Here is a 15,432-nt window from a genome sequence, read left to right as displayed (position 1 = left end):
GACGGGGGCCCTGCAGGCTCAGAAACCCGACGGCAAAAAACCGAGAGATTCCCCCCCCACCACCACTGGGTAGTTGCCAGTGACAGCCCTGCTGCGCGGGCCTGGCTGGGAACCGGGAACGTTGCTCCGCGGCAGATCCCGGTGCCGTGAGGCGGAGGAAGCCCAGAGCTGATGGGATGGGACGAGCCGGGAAAGGGAGGCCGGGCCGGGCCACGGAGCCGAGCCCGCCCCACTGTCCCCCGCCCCAAGGAGCGTCTCCGTTCCAGCGGAAGCGGAAGCCCGCTAGGGAGCGGAAGCGGAAGTCGAGTGGGTGGCGGAAGTGGGGAGGCTCTGTCTCCCCTGGAAGGAGCAAGAGGCGCGCTCGGTCCCGCCTCCCGGAAGGGGAAGCCGGCTCTGGCCCGGCTCCGCCTCCCTCTGGCGGCCATCTTGGATAGCCGCGGCGGCGGAGGGGGGCAGCGGACGGATCCGGATCCCGGCGCTTGCTCTGTCCCGCCTGACGCTCCTTGTCCCCCCTCCCCGCCGTCTGCGGCCGGCCGGCGCTTCCCCGAAGGACGGAGCGGCCGAGGCTCCCGCCTGAGCAGCGAGAGGTACGCGGGGTCCAGGCCGGGCCTAGGGCGGGTCGGGGTCGGGGAGCTGCCCCGGCGCTCGGCGGGAGTGTGGGGCCGGCCGGGGGGGGCACGGAGCCCCGCGGGGTGGGGGAGGCGCAGGGGCCGGCGGGGCAGGTACCGGCACCGACGAGCTGCGCCCTTCCCCGGCAGAGCCCGCTGGGGGGGGGCCGTTCTCCCGGGGCCTCTCCCTGGGGGTGTCTGGGCTTGAGGGGCCTTCTCTGGCTGCCGCTGGGGGGTGCGGGGCTGCGGCCCCCCCAGACTCTGCTGGGTCCTGGCGGGGAATCGGGGAGCCGGTCCCTGTGAACGGGCGGGCGGTGAGGCCCCCTCGGTCTCTGGCTAGGAGAAGGGGAGAGGGGTCAGGCCCGCCGCAGCGCGGATGCTCCTCACCGGGATGCGTTCCTTTACTTCCCCCTGGTCTGGTGGTGTCGTTTCCTCACCTGCCGGTGAACATTTCCTCCTGGCTGTTTAATCTTTGTGGGGGAGCAGTTTATTATCACAGGGAGTTTCTTACGGGGCTGGGGTGGAAGCTCTTTTGTCAAGGAAAACTGTCAGGTTAGAAATTATTATTTTTTTAAATAGTGTATTTGTTAGGAAAGGTCTTTTGAAGACCTGTTGGCTAGCATGCATCACTCTCTCCTTGGTTACCTGCATTCATCAGGTAAGACCCCGCAGACCCATAGCCAAGTGAGTAAGGGTTTTCAGGATTGGGTCCCGCTTTTGGCGCTTAGACACACAAATATCTATGTAAGCTATGTAGAAATGCTACAAAGGGAAGTCTGATTCCAAACAAAGTTGTTGTCATTGAATGTGTTTTAAAACATCCCAGATATGTTTCTTTTCAGTTTTGTAAATGTTTTCCTTTTAATATAAGGGAACTATAAGTGTCTCTATTTGTGAGGGAAGCCAACAATACTGTATACAAATATATTTGGTGCTACAATATATTTTTTTTGTATTTTTCATGCAACCGATAAGTAGTAAGGCACACCATTCTCAAAGACTTGCGACTGCCAGACACAGTACAATTATAACAAATGAAATACCTCACTGGGCCAGCTTCATGCAAGTTTCTCTGTGTGGGTGAACCCCCATTGACCTACACTGGGGCTTCAGAGGTCTGCCCAGTTGGAGCAGTTTGCAGGATCAGAAATCTCATTTGGTTTACAGAGAGGAAGTTGCAGGAATAAAGACAAAACAAAAATCCAGTGTGAAGGTCAGTTTTTTAGCAAATATGGATCAAACAGAGGCTTTGGTGCTTTTTTCCACCTATGTTGAATAAATTTTTGAATTAAAGTCTGAGATGTTAATTTCTTCATCTTTGATTTCTTCCCCCCAGAACTTCATTTACCTCCCCTTAGCTCCTGTCAAAAATAGGGTGTTACCACTTGTTGTCGATTAATAAAATACATAATTAATATCCATATTAGATGTTTTCAGACCTGGAGGAAAAATTTTCTTTTTAAAGCTGGGATCTGACTGCTCATTTCATACATGAGGTATAACCCCAAAACAGAAGTTTACTAATTTGACCAGTATTTCTCCCTGGGCAATGCTGTAATTGGCATTCACAGATAAAGAAATCCATTTAGAGGGTATTGCAGCTTAGTAAAAACTAACTGTGGTAGCCCACATCCTTACCAGCAATAACATTGTTTTAGGTAGAACAGAAACGTTAGCAAGCTTTGTCAACCACCCTTGGAATGCAGCCTACCAGTGATATATCCTTGAGTACTGATTTGTTCATCCTTAGCATCAGTCAGCTGTAAATTTCTCTGCTTGTTATTTCAGTTCCCAAAATTGGGGCTTCATGTCCAACCTGTAGTATAACTTTACTCTCCTTTTTAAAAAAGAAACAAACAAACAAAACCCACCACATCCCACAGTTATTTTCTCTGTATTTCTTTTATTTCATCCTAAGGCACACAAAAGTGGTCTTTTGGGAGAACACATCCATTTGTACACTAGTCAGATTTCAAGGGACACCATGTAATAGTATGGTCCTAATAAAATCTGAAAATTGTCTATGGGATTTTATTTACTTCAGTGCCTACCACAGCATTAAATGAGCAGTGTCTCATACCTTTATAAAAGTTGTCAAACTTCCAAGAGTAAGGCCAAGTGACTTGCTTGATTTTGTGATTTATTGTGTGAAAAAAGTTGAATGGCAGTCTTTTAATTGGTTTATATTCTAGAGATGTTAGTTGAGAAGGGGTGTTGCTTCCCTTCTTCCCAGTAACAAAGTGAAGACATGACACTTCACTTTGTTACTGACATGTTTGATTTCAGTAGGAGCTGCATATGCGTCTGAGGGCACATAGTTTGGTTTCAAAACTCCTTTTTTGTTGATTTAATGGGTCTTAAAGCAGACAACATAATTCTTATTTTAGCATCTTTCACCCAAAAGTAAGTATGCTTTGTAATGGGTTTCTCAAAGTTTTTTAGAGTCAAAAGCAGCACAGATAAAAATTAATTTTGCTTTAAACACATATTGAATCAAGAAATTAATTCAACTCTTGAGGAACTTAGCTGCTAAAAACCTTGCTCCAGATGGCTGGAGGTTCAACTTTACACAAACTGTGTTTAGTAAAAATGTATGTTTTGTTTTTCCATTTCTAATTTTAGATAACATTGATTGTGGAGAGAAAATAGGTCTATGTTAATACATTGTCACACTAATTAGTTTTTATGAAACTTATAGGATAACAAATTACAAATACATGACTGCCTTTTCTCTCCATTGGGGACATTATTTTAAAAATCAAAGTACAAAAAGGTATGCAAGAGTTTGAGTGTATAAAAAATGTGTTTAAAATTCATGTGCACAGTATCCCTTAGTAATCTTTCTAGTGGCCCTGCTGTGCGGATCTTGTGCTTAGCATGTCAAGAGTATCAGCCATCACAATCTGTTCAGTTTGTGCTGTGGCACAAAACCAGATTGATTTTTCAAGGTGTCTTGCATAATGCAGAGCCATTCATGTAGTGTATTTTTGTTTGTCTGAACAGTAGCTGCTACTCTCGGGTAACAGTCTTCTCTGCTTGATTTTAATATTTAGAGAAACCTCTGAGCCATGAATGCATTATCTCTGGAAACTGGCTGGCTAACAGGATGTTCTAAATTTGCCATCTATGCATACAGTGAGGTGATGTTGATATTTAAGAATCCACCATACGTAGAGGTTTGAGTGGAACTTCTTTTAAAAAGCTTTTAGGTCTGAGAAGTGGAAAATCACTGGAGAACTAGCTATTCAGAAAGGAAGGTGGTTTGAAGTAGGTTTAGGGTGAGTGTTTTCCTACTTCGAGGATGCAAGAAGGACATGAGGGACTGTGAGGCAGGTTGACTGGCAGCTGGCGATGAGGATTGGGGTGGAGGGGGGGAAGGGTTGTTATGCAAAGGGAAAACTGGGAAGAAAATGTATTGTACTTTCGACAAGTTATCTGTCTTGTCTTTGAGTTAGGTGCTTTTTGTATTCTATATTTGTGTCGTGCCTAACACAATGGGGTTGGAGCCTTTTGGTGCTCCTAGAATATAAATAAAAAATAAAATTAGTTTGTGCAAAGTAGTCCTTGGCTCAGAATTCAAAAACATTAAGAGGAGTGTTTGCCCCCCTCTTTGAAAAAATAAACATACAAAGCAAATTATTTCTTGGTACTGGAGATAATCAAATAAAATCAAATACAACCGAACAGCTAGTCTGACCCTGATGTACCAGAAATGCCAAAGCACGATGTTACATTGTTCAAACAGCCTTTGTATCCATTAATCTGTTTAAACAGAACTAACTGCATTGAGTCCTCAGGATCAGAAAGTCTAGCGCAGGGGTCGGCAAGCTTTCAGAAGTGGTGTGCCAAGTCTTCATTTATTCACTCTAAGGTTTCGCGTGACAGTAATACATTTTAACGTTTTTAGAAGGTCTCTTTCTGTAAGTCTTTAATATATAACTAAACTATTGTTGTATGTAAAGTAAATAAGGTTTTAAAAATGTTTAAGAAGCTTCATTTAAAATTCAATTAAAATGCAGAGCCCCCCGGACCGGTGGCCAGGACCCGGGCAGCGTGAGTGCCACTGAAAATCCGCTTGTGTGCCGCCTTTGGCCCGCGTGCCATTGGTTGCCTACCCCTGGTCTAATGCTAGTTGACAGGAATTGGGTTTGTTGACTGCAGTCTGTCTCGTTGGTGAGACAGCAAGAACAAGTTGTGACCGCCGTTTATTTGAGGGGGATTCTTTCGTTAACCACGTTACTGGTAAGAGTATACTGAGCTCGCGTCTATTTCTAATTTTTTTAAAAACTAGATGAGCAACAACAGTAATAAGAGAGCACCAACAACAGCAACGCAGAGACTTAAGCAGGACTACCTTCGAATTAAAAAAGATCCAGTGCCTTATATCTGTGCTGAACCCCTCCCATCCAATATCCTTGAATGGTAAGAATCCGAATGAATTGCTCTTACAAGCATAGAGATCCAGACCATCTGGATTGTCAAGTCTGAGCTTCGTATACACTTTCATTTTTGTATTGGAATCTCTTTTTGGTGTGAGGGGTAGTAAAGGGAGACAAATATGAAGCTGTTGAGCTGAGCTGAGGTGATAAACCCATTTATAATTTGTGTTCCCTTTGGAAATTTGATGCGCATGAGGTGTTAAGTTTCCCCCCTCTAATACAAAATTCCTTTGTTCCTTTAGGCACTATGTTGTACGAGGACCTGAAATGACTCCATATGAAGGTAAACATTAGCTTGTTGCAAAAGCATGTATATTGCTATCTATATTTGAGTGGTAGTAGTTCATAATTCTATGAATGGGTCGTATGTAACAGAAGTGGTTTTCAGTGTATGAGCGTAACGATTTACTTCAATCATAAAACTGTAATACTTGCCTTTTACTTGTGTAATAGCCTCTTGAAATGAGATAGTGTTAGCATTGTCCTCTAATGTAATTCTAGCAAATCCCTTAGTGTTCATCAAAGTCTTAGCACAGTTCTCTCTGATCTTTTTTGTGTGGCAGCCTTAGTTCTTTGTTTAAAGAAGTCTGATTTTTAGTGATTGCCACAGATCTCCTGGAAAGCAGAGGGAGCCCCGTTGGTTGGTAGCCAAGATGAACAATGTTAAAAATATCAATTATTGTCAGTTTTTACTTTAAAAAGAAAAACTGAAAGCACTAATAAAACTTATTTCTGGCTTATCACATACTCTGCTCTTATCAGAGTTGAGGCATACTCCCTTTTTGTAAATGTCATCCCTGGAGAGGCTGAGTATCATATCTAATTAATTTGCCCAAGTATAATAATTCACTATATATTCCGGCCTCACCCAAAGGATCTGCTTCTGAAATTGGATTTTTCAGTGGACTTAAAATGTCCAGCATGATGATAGCGTGCAAGACCCTTCCATTTGTGCAGATGTGGTGTTTAAATACATTTAGGGAGAAACCTATGTAGATGAAATAAGGACTTGACAATTGGAAAACATTGCTTGCCTTATGCAGATGACAAAATAATAGTACCTCCAAAATGGGTCTTTCCCAAAGGTACTGACGATCATTTGTATCCGTGAAGGGCCTAAGTTGATTAGTTTTTAAATTTTGGAGTGTGTGTATAGTAAACGTTCCTTTAAATCTTATTTGCTGCAACATTGTAAGTATTTGAGGAAAGCATTTCCTTAGTACAGAACAAATCTTTCCTTTTTTTATACAATACAGGTGGCTATTATCATGGGAAACTAATTTTCCCCAGAGAATTTCCTTTTAAACCTCCTAGTATTTATATGATAACTCCTAATGGAAGATTTAAATGCAATACAAGGTAAGGATTTTCTTCTAATACTTGTAATTAACACCTGTTTTGAAACTTGTATCACATGTAACATTATTTTCCATTTTTACTAATGGCAAGGAATAAAGTGCACTGCTTGTTTTTGTTTTTTGAAGGTTGTGTCTTTCAATCACTGATTTCCACCCTGATACATGGAATCCAGCTTGGTCAGTCTCAACAATCTTGACAGGCCTCCTTAGTTTTATGGTGGAAAAGGGCCCCACACTGGGCAGCATAGAAACCTCAGAATTCACAGTAAGCTCCTAATAATATCATATCTTTTTAATTTTAATTTAATAATTTATTTTTTTGTTCAGGTCAGGGTACGTTAAGCACATCCCAGTGGTTAGGCATGAGACTGGAATCCAGCAGTCACAGGTTCTAAACGTGGCTCTGCCTTTTAGTTTGGTCATAGGGCAGATGAGAAGATGAGGGTGTTTAAAGGAGCATAAGTCAAGGGTTTGGATCACGGTGGGAAATGTAACTGTTAAGTGCCACAGCTTCTGACTACAAAGCTAATTTTTTATGTTGAATATTTTATGCTGAGTAGGTCAGTCTTTCAAATCCAAGGGAGGGATTTTGTAACCTTTTCTTCTCATGCACCCTTCTGGACAAGACCTTTTGATTTGAAGTGAAGGTTCTCCATAAAATGTAGCTACTTTATTGGACTATTTCTCCCCTCCCCCAATCACCATTGGGCAGACACAGAATGGAAAAGCATTAAAATAAAATGCAGTTAAGAACTTTTGAAGAGTAGGGTTTATAGAAAGTCATTACCAAAGAGTCTATATTCACACAGGTGAAGTAGCTACAAATATTATAAAGTAGTAGGTTAGCACCTTTTTAGCATTCTTCTTATGTGAAATATCCTCCAGATGTGTTAAGGCTTAATGTATATTTCAAACTGATGTTACTTTCTTGTTTCCTTCATAGAAAAGACAGCTTGCTGCACAAAGCTTAGCATTTAATTTAAAAGATAAAGTCTTCTGTGAGCTGTTCCCTGAAGTGGTGGAGGTAAAAAAGTTCATTTGATTATTTCTGGTTTTCACGTTTTATTGCTGTGTAAATATGCAGATTATGCGAATTAATTGGCCCAGATTTTCAAGAGACTAGTCACTTTTAGGTGTCCAATTTGAGACCCCTCTAAAGCATCCTGATTTTTCAGTGTACAAAAATTAGAAACATGGTTTTCTAGCTAGAAAATTCTGTATTTAGATACTAAGATCTGTTGCTTGGAGAATCAAAAGTTATACATTTAGGGACAGATTCTAGCTGTCCAATGTAGATGTGCTAGAGAAGGGAGAGAATCTACAGAAAGCACTTCCTCCCATTGGACTCATACAGAGGAGGCAGCCATAATTTGGATGCAAGCATGGGGAAGCACAAAGTGAGCCTGGCTAATGCTGTTAGCAGCATTCACAGGCACAAAGGGAATTTCTGGGCAGAGTAATCAGTCAGTAGGTCCAGACCTCCCATCAGGGCTTTTGAAACACAATGCATTAAATAGATCTAAACTTCAGAGTCTGATTACCTACGTTCTCCGTTACACATCTGTGTGCATTCCATAGTGCAGTTTGTTGCCATTTTTTCCCTTGGGGCCTTCTGAGCTCTGGGGTCTCATCTCCACTTCCTCCTCCCCTCGGAATTAGTCTTGGACTGAATCATTGGAATCTGCTTTCCCTATAATTAGCTAGTGCAGTTACCAGAGAACGTGAAATCCTCTGTCCTTCACAATGCTCTTCCTGATAGTCCCAAAATGATTAAGATGTGCAGTTTGCTACCCTATTGTGGTAATGATATTGTTGTCAGAACATGAGTATCTATACCAGGGGTGGGCAAACCTTTTGGTCTGAGGGACGCATTGGGGTGCAAAACTGTATGGAGGGCCGGGTAGGGAAGGCTGTGCCTCCCCAAACAGCCTGCCCCCCTCAGAACTACCCACCTATCTAACCCCCCCGACTGCCCCGCTCCCTGTCCACACCCCTGCCCCCTGGCAGGCCCCCCAGGACTCCCACGCTTATCCAAACCCCACTGGTTCCCTGTCCCCTGACCGGCGTCCCCCCCGCCCCCCCGAACCTCCATCCCATCCAACTGCCACCTGCTCCCTGACTGCCCCTCAGGACCCTCTGCCCCTTATCCAACCCCCCCGGCCCCCTTACCATGCCGCTCAGAGCAGTATGTCTGGCAGCTGTGCTGCCCGGCCAGAGCCAGACATGCCACCCTGCGTGAGCGCACAGCCCCACTGCCCAGAGCCCTGCTTGTGCGGTGGCGTATCTCCGGGGGGCGGGGGCTAGCCTCCCGGGCCAGGAGATTTACTTGGGGCCCTAACCATGAGACGATGCTCTAAGGATTCCTATTTCTTCCGTTTCAGTTCTTTGAGAATTGTTGGGTTATTCATAACTCTTTAAAAGTACTTGAATTACATTTTCCCACACAAGGGTCTTCATGGTGGTGAATATAGAGGGGGTCTTAAAAGACTTTTTCTGAAAAAATGTGTCCCAATTCTCAGAAAAAAATCAAATTATACGTTTTCTACACCTGGTTTAAAATTTTAAAAGTGAACATTTAAAAACTAAACATAGTTTGGCTACATGACGACCACGCAAAGATCTCGTAGTTATTGTCTGCAAATATTTGAAGGTGTAAACCTCCAAAGAGTATGAAGAATTTTTTTAGGTCTTCAAATGGATATAAATAAATAATCGGGTTATATTAAGAGAAAAACATGTAGGGTGAATATTATGGAAAGGTTGCTAATAGTGAAGTTCATTACTCTGTGAAATAGTTACCTCGAGAAATTGCGCAATCCCCATTGTTTAGGACATTTAGAGTGATACAGAGCGTTGGAAAATATAGTATATGGAACAATCCAGTACTAGATGGGACCTATACGACTACATGACCTTCCATCTCTTAACTTTTATAACTTCATTATGGATAACAAATGAGCAAGAAGCTGTCTCTGTGGAGCTGCACCTGGATATACATTAAGAAGGAATATCTTCTGCATCAGTTTCGCTTCTTTGGATGGATAGACTTTTTAATAAGACACAAGGTGACTTGGCAGAAAGCTTAATCCACTTCACTTCCAATGATTCCTCTCATTTTTTTCCTCCAGGAGATCAAACAAAAACAGAAAGCACAAGAAGAGCTCAATAACAGACCTCCACCCCTCCCGTTACCGGATGTTGTCCCAGATGGGGAAGCACACCATGGTCAAAATGGAATACCGCTTCTTAATGGGCATGTACCACTGGCAGCTGCCAATCACCCAGGTCTTCAGCAGGCCAATCGTAACCATGGACTCTTAGGAGGAGCCTTGGCGAACTTGTTTGTTATAGTTGGTTTTGCAGCCTTTGCCTACACAGTCAAGTATGTACTGAGAAGCATAGCGCAAGAATGAGGAACATAACAGAAGTCCAAGACCAAATTAGTGGTAGTTGCAGAATGAGTGGGACTCTGGGCATCAGACTTTGACACTGGGATAAATATTTGTGCTACCATGATGCAGGTAATATATTGGTTGGCTCATGGGTTTAGTTTGGAAAATGAAGCAGGTGTGATTTGTTAGGGAAGAAAAAGGTGTTCTGCTCACAGTTCCTTTGTCCTCACTGCAGTTTTAAGTGGTTCACTAGCAAGTCAAAGCATTATTGATGTGACACTGGCATTTTGAATGCTTTGATTTTTATAGCACTTACCCCCTTGTTTTCTGAAATTAAAAATCTTTTAAGTAAATGAGGCTTTTTACCAGATTGAACAATTTTTAAAATATGACACTTGAAGATGCATATCAAATGTTCAGCGTACATTTTCAGCTGAGAATTTCATTTGCGAAGAGTCAAATGGTACAAGTTTGGAATGAGTAAAGTGCAAGTTTCCTCACTGACTTTACTTCCAAAAGGCTTGGTTAATGTGAACGTTGATGTTACAGAAAGCAGCTAGTTCACTTTGTAATAGAGAATGAATGTCATTGCATATGTAGTCAGTAACAATGATTAGATGAATTGGAAAGTAACACAATGTGTGTTGGTTAAATATGTTTTGTCTAAATTGTAACAGTAACATTTAAGAAGGTTTACTTTGGTTACAAGAAGTGCAGTTGCCAGCCCTTGAAAACCATTTGCACGCAAAAAGCATTTAAAATGGGTTTAGTGGTGGTGCTCATAAGCAATTTTTTCTTTTAACTTTTTGGTTTTGTTTCCTTAATTACAATTTTCCATTTTGGAAATTAGTGTGATTTAAAAGTGAAACAACTCGTGCTCAAAAAGAAAACATGTTTGCCACTGTTCTGTTTAAAATATCTGCAAAGAACAATGAAGAATGTCATATATTTTTTCAGAAGAAATATCCTTGGATTCTGGGTTTTTCGGTGAGTGAAATGACATTGCCCCTTTAGGGCCTAATGAGGAAAGAAAAAGGAGACTGAATACTGAGCCAGCTTTTCAGAAGACTAGTGGATTCCTCTGAAGTGCTCTAATTACAGTAAATTTAAGCCATTTATTTGCAATCGGTTCAATTTAAATTACTTGACCCTGTTTTCAAATTCCATTACAAAAAGACCTTATTCTTAGAGACTTCTTATTTTGCTTGAATTATGGAAGCCCTCTGCTTCTATTCAATTTAATTCTTAGCCATGGCATATGACCACTGGATGATGATTACATTCCAGTGGGTGGTAACGAGGTTATGGTAGCATGGATATGCACTAAAACTATTTGCGTAGTTTACAGACAGAAATGCTACTTTTACAGCTCAGACTTTATTAAAAATTGTAATTAAGGGAAAATCCTTATGACTTTATCCAAATGCTGTGACTTATCATAAAGGCAGTCTTACTGTGCCTTTCATAATTGGCAATGACTTTTAGTCACCCAGCAAATGAAATATTCCCTGTTATGATCTAGCAAAGACTGTAAAAGAAGTTGGCAGAATGGAAAGCTCTGCGCCTAACCTCATATTGTGTTAAAATGTTCTAAAGAGCCCAATAAATGTTACCTCATGTATTTAAGAATGTGTTTTATTTGGGCTGTTTGTTTTGTTTCCTTTGGCAGGTTTTTGATGTTTGGTTTTTTTTTCTGTTTCTGTTTGGTATTTTGAAATTATTGGATTGCGGGGGAGGAGGAGTGTTAAACCCATGAGCCATGTAGCTTAGATAATCAGAAAATATGTGCTGTGACCAATTCTCTGAAATAGGTATGGATTAGCAGAACTAATAGAATAGCTCCAGACGAAAGACATCTTAAAACAGACCTTATTTGGAGGTGGGAGGAGAGCATGTGCTGGGCTTGATTTAAAACGTATTTATAAACTGTTCAAAAATTGGTTTTGTTTTTGATCAAATTTTATTTATAATTGCTCTTTAATTTGCCTCTTGTATGTGCTTAATCTGCTCTTGTAAAGAGAAGCTCCGGTTGTATCTTTTGTTTCTAGAAACTGTTCAGTTCTGTCAGTCTTGGGAAAAAGAAATGTCGTCTTGTCTCTTCTGCAATTATGGTTTTAAAGACTGATTTGCAAAGTATACAGATCTGTAGCAAAGATTGAGCTGCCTCTTATATCATCATAACATTGAAATACGTTTCAAGCTTTTCGTTATGCCTTCTTTTGCTACCATTGTCGTTCCCTATAGGTAGATGTTTAAGCAGACTGCTACCCAGCATTGTGTATCTTTCTCTCATGAAGGCTCTTTGGGCCACAGGAATGAAGATCAAGGCAAGGAGACCTTGGCTGTGGTACATTCATGCCCTGTGTGAATGTATGTACTGTAGGTGAAAGAATAACATCAGGAGGATGTTGTTCAAAAATCCACCACTTTTATTGCATGGCAGTAAGTTGGCCTCGCAGTTAGCCCGGGGTATTTGAAAGTGGAGTCCTTTTTTTTTTAAAGTGCCTCAATTGGGAATGCAAAATTGATATTACTAAAGAACCCTAAATATGCTGCATTTTTTTTTGAAAGTTTAATTTTTGATTCTTTTAAAAAAGTGGAGTTCATCTCCGGTTAGTGATTTTTCTTGAACACCCTGAAGAAGGATGAAAAGACTTGGTAGTGATTGGGGGGCCACCTGTGAAAACGCGAGCAGACTTGCTGCACCCTCTCAGTGTTTTGGTACATGTCCTTGCTCCTTGCCTTTGGTAGCAGAATATTTATCCCTTCCTGGGTAGGTTTTAGTGAACTTAAATAGTATTTCCTATGGTATGCCATATCCGAACTTTGATTTTGTTACCAAAGTCAGTAGATGGAATTAATCATTCTTTGCCATGCAAAAATGTTGATATCATGCCCTGAGGCAGTATGTTATCTTAATGACATAATAAAACTGAAAGTTGTCCTTTTGTGCGTCATACTGGAACAAATGGTGTCTTGACCCTTCACTTCTATGCTGCATTTCTTTAGAGTGCTGTAGGATTGCAGTGCACAGTTGGTGGGAAAGATTTGCACCTCTCTTGGGTCACGAGACATCTCAACTGTAGCCTTCTTAAATTTTTCAGAATTACAGGTTTTGGACTTGTGTGTGGTTAAATTTTTCCGCAGTATTCAGTTCACGGAAGTTACATCACCACCTATTGTTGATGCCTCAGATGCAAACTTGAAGCATGTTTTTGAGGAGTAGAAATGACTGCATTGTAAAGTTATCCATTCATAATAAAAACCAAACTACTCATGTTTAAAATGCATGTTTTTCTATGGGACCTTTTTTTGGGGGGGAAAGGGAACATTGGGAGAAAAAGCTGGAGATGTTGGATGGCCAGGAAAACTATTACTAAGGCAAAGACAGCTGACTTTTTGCTACTGAGAAAACGGGTGCTTACGACAACATCCCCACTTAAATATAATGACAAAACATCTGGCATACTATTTTTAATGATGACTTTGGAAGAAAAGATGTTCAATAAACCAATTTAGAAATGACAGGTGCTTGGCTTCAATCTGGTGGTTTATTTGACATAGGCTGTTCAGGTGCACTAACCTCTACAAAGTACGGGAATTAATGTTTAGCAGCTACTTTAGTTCAGTGAATTACTCTGCCAAAAGTAATGTGTGTGGCTGGCATCTCAAATTGTTGCTTTCCTCTGTACATTAGTGGAGCATCTCATGTTTGTTGTTCTTCGTACTCTACTGTAACTAATCTGGTTTTAAAATGCAGAAATGCCAGCTCATATTGCTGATGCACGTTTAAATCCTGACGAGGAATAACCACAAATAAACGTAAGATTGAGCAAACTAGTGTCACATCTGCATCTCTGAATGCCAACAGTGTGTAGCCTGGTAAAGGTAAGGAAGAAATATCTTATTGAGGCTGGCTTTGGGAGAGAAAACTGCATTTCAACTTTGTGCTTCATTCATGTTTAGTCAATTCCTGTCAGCCCGAACACTTCCATATGAAAACTTCTAATAAACCATATATTTTCCAAGTCCAGCTAATACCTTGTTCCTCTAGTCCATTTATGCCTGGAGGTGCCTCAATTCCTATGCAAACTTTATACATCAATATCCTTTCACCACTGCAATGCAGCCACCTCTGTGGTTGGAGCACAGCATCCAGCTAGACATACCCATCAGTCTTTCATCTGAGAAATGAATGAAATGGTGCAATAAGAAAAAGGACAATGAGTTCTAATTTGTCTTCCGTCTGAGGCAATCCTTCTGTTGAGTGAGGGGTTGCGTAGGTTTAGATACTGAGCAGAGTGGTCCTAGGTGACTAAAAATAAAACTTGAAAGCTTGTCTCTCGCCCACAGACGTTGGTCCAATAAAAGAGGCTACCTCACCCGCCTTGTCTCTCTGAAAACACAACTGTCTCAGTCTGAAACAAAATATTTCATGTTCCCAGTATTCCCTCCTGCATCTATAGTAGATGGCTATTTCCATCCTCAAGTTATGTGCTAGGTAAAACAGGTTAATGGCATCGTGTCACATACCTTTTAATTCTACTCTATAGAATTTAGCAGTTTGTAATAATGGGCTAATTCTAATATGTTGCATTCATTACTCGAGAAAATTCATGGAAGTCAATACATTTGATCTGGATTCACACCAGTAAGAGACTGTGGTCCATTTGTATGTTCCCCAGTTTCCTTAAACTAGTTCTTTCCTCTTCAAGATATCTGCATTCCTAACTTTTGTCCAAAGAATTGTATAAAGACTGGAACAGCACATGTGTGTGCAGAGCTCTTAGCACTGGAGTGCTTCTGAACTTGGTGGTTTAGAAGGACAGAAGCACCCATCATTTCAGCTGCCCTAAACAAAGGATCCAGAGCCTGCCAGTACTTGTGAATTAAATAGATAAATTAATGCATCCGAGACATTGAGTCCAATAGCCACGGCCCAAACATAAGGCCTGCTTCTGAGGTGAAATACATATTCATAACTATATCACTTGCTGTAGCCTCCCAGAATTTTGGGTCTTGTGGGAGGATAACCCCTCATGTCATGCTTCAAAACTACCCCTCCTTGCCACAAATGTGGGGAATAATGTTCCTTTTGCTGCAGCTGTATGAATGCTTAGATGTGAATCTAGCCAGTAGGGGGCACTGGTGACACACAACTAGAACATAATATGGCAAGTTTCAGTTGCAGAAAGTCAGAGAGAGGAAGTAGAGGATGTGAGAAACTGATCTCCACCTGCCTGCCTGCAGCAGAGAGGAAGAAAACCGTTAGGATAAGGAAGTTGCAGATACCAAGAACTGTTCCTGTTTGGTAAGGACAGTCTCAATTTTAAGAAAGACATAATGGTTTCGTGCAGTCACACTGGAAAATCCATCTACTTCATTGCATTTCAGAGGGGCTAAAAGTGTGTCCATCTTCTACATTCCAATTATCTCTGCTAATAGCTTTCACCTGTTGGCATCTGTGGAACCAAACAGCAGCAAAGGAACTGGTAGGGAAGGAAAAATGTGCCTCACTCTAAATTCCTTGTTTGTAGGTTGTGTGTCCTTCCATCAAAAGCCCAGAATTTTTAAAAAAGCCATAAATCATAAAAATAACATTCACCAGATGCTGAAACTCTTCCCATTTATCAGA

General features: G+C 41.5%; 1 protein-coding gene across 1 annotated transcript; it reads left to right on the top strand.

Moving 5' to 3' along the window:
• The first annotated feature begins 310 nt into the window (after positions 1-310).
• On the top strand, positions 311-13,616 carry UBE2J2 (ubiquitin conjugating enzyme E2 J2). The gene is made up of 7 exons (XM_074975350.1): positions 311-587; positions 4,900-5,030; positions 5,290-5,330; positions 6,304-6,406; positions 6,532-6,670; positions 7,349-7,429; positions 9,534-13,616. The coding sequence occupies exons 2-7, from the start codon at positions 4,900-4,902 to the stop codon at positions 9,816-9,818; spliced, it is 780 nt and encodes a 259-aa protein (XP_074831451.1). The 5' UTR covers positions 311-587; the 3' UTR covers positions 9,819-13,616.
• The last annotated feature ends 1,816 nt before the right edge of the window (positions 13,617-15,432 follow it).

This window comes from Natator depressus, chromosome 18 (genome assembly GCF_965152275.1).
Source record: "Natator depressus isolate rNatDep1 chromosome 18, rNatDep2.hap1, whole genome shotgun sequence".
Lineage (NCBI taxonomy): Eukaryota > Metazoa > Chordata > Testudines > Cheloniidae > Natator > Natator depressus.
Note: the sequence above shows the minus strand (reverse complement) of the source record. Positions and strands in the feature narration are given on the sequence as shown.